Source organism: Oryzias melastigma, unplaced genomic scaffold, assembly GCF_002922805.2.
Source record: "Oryzias melastigma strain HK-1 unplaced genomic scaffold, ASM292280v2 sc01287, whole genome shotgun sequence".
Classification (NCBI taxonomy): domain Eukaryota; kingdom Metazoa; phylum Chordata; class Actinopteri; order Beloniformes; family Adrianichthyidae; genus Oryzias; species Oryzias melastigma.
In genome coordinates, this window is record NW_023417871.1 from 1 (window position 1) to 1,601 (window position 1,601).

The following is a 1,601-nucleotide window of genomic DNA, read 5'->3' on the forward strand; positions in this document are numbered from 1 at the left end:
CACCTCTGCATCTTCCTTTACTGGAGTCATCAAAGACGTCACAGCTATTTCCGGTGCATTGTCATTCTCATCAATTATCTCTATCAGCAACTTTGCTTGGGCACTTCTAGGAGATGTGCCCTGATCTTTTGCTTGAACTCTCACTTCATATGCTTGAGTTTCTTCATAATCTATGTTGCTTTTCACTGTAATTTCCCCTGTTTCTGCATTTAAATCAAATATTTTTAATGGGTCAAAATTTCCTCTTTTATTGAAAGAATATGTGATTTTACTGTTTATTCCTTCGTCTAAATCGGTGGCATTTAAAATGAGGACAATTGTCCCCGGAGGTGCGTTTTCTTTCACACGTACTTTATAAAGTGATTTTGTAAATGTGGGGACATTGTCGTTTGCGTCGATCACATTCACATGTATTTGCAGTGATCCTGATCTGGAAGGTTTTCCTCCATCTATCGCTGTTAGAACAAGTGTGATCACGGACTGCTTTTCTCGGTCCAAGGCCGTGTTTAACACCAGTTCGGCCGACACACCGTGATCTCCACCGCTCTGCACGTCAAGAGAGAAATGTTCATTCTGACTCAGCTTGTAGCTCTTTACGGAGTTGCTTCCTACGTCTGCATCGACTGCAACCGGGAGGAAAAATCTCTCCCCTGTTAACGAGGACTCGGAGATATTTAGGACAAACATATTTTCCATGAAAGCAGGAGAATTGTCGTTAACATCTACAACGTTGATCTCTATCCGATGTGCTGTCATTGGATTATTTAGAACAGCTTGTATTGTTAACGAGCATTTTGCTAAATGCGCACAAAGCTCTTCTCTGTCTATTCTGTCATTAACAAAGAGGTTCCCTGTCTGTAAATTCACGTCAAAATATTTCTTACTGTAACTCGAAACGATACTTAAATCCCTCTGATACAAGTCCTGCACTTTGATGTTCAAATCCTTGGCGATATTTCCCACCACGCTGCCTTTGTTCACCTCCTCGGAGATCGAGTAGGATAAATGCGAAGCAGAGCAGTCCCACAGACAAAGAAGCACAACGATGCGTATCCACACATATTCCTCTTGCCGTGGAGAACACATTTTTGATGCATCCGAAAAGCTCAACTCGTGTGATCCAACATCCACAGGAAATCTATTCCCATCAAAAAGAACGCGCGTGGTCACAAAGGCTCCGCTTTGCCCCCGAAACACCGTCCGTGCGCGTGCGAAAGACCAATGTGGATTTTAATGTTTTCCCTTTTTCCCCTATGAAAGGAGGAGGAGTTCAGATTTTGCTCGCCTTTAAATCCACGGTCTCGTGCGACATCATGTGGTGTTGGATTATTTTACAAACGCATAAATAAACGTTCAAAAATCTGGAGATTGTCCGACCCTTTTTCCTATTTGGTTTTAGATTAAAAACAAAGTAATAGAGAAAAAAAAGTACTTTCTAAAAATGCCTCATATCAATTCTAAAACCCTTTTTTATAGCAAATACTAGATTTGATTGTATAAAGAGTTATTCACCTCCAAATGTATTGATGCAAAACATAAAAAGACAAATGTATTTTATCGAAATGGAAATAAGGGCATCAACAATGCAATTTTATTAATGA

At 40.2% G+C, this 1,601-nt stretch overlaps 1 protein-coding gene across 1 annotated transcript; it reads right to left on the minus strand.

The window, feature by feature from the left end:
* Positions 1–9: 9 nt before the first annotated feature.
* Positions 10–1,535, minus strand: LOC112139633 (protocadherin gamma-C3; the record flags this gene model as incomplete). Its single annotated transcript, XM_024262473.2, has 1 exon — positions 10–1,535. A coding segment is annotated over exon 1 (1,077 nt), but the record flags the coding sequence as incomplete, so codon positions are not given.
* Positions 1,536–1,601: the final 66 nt, after the last annotated feature.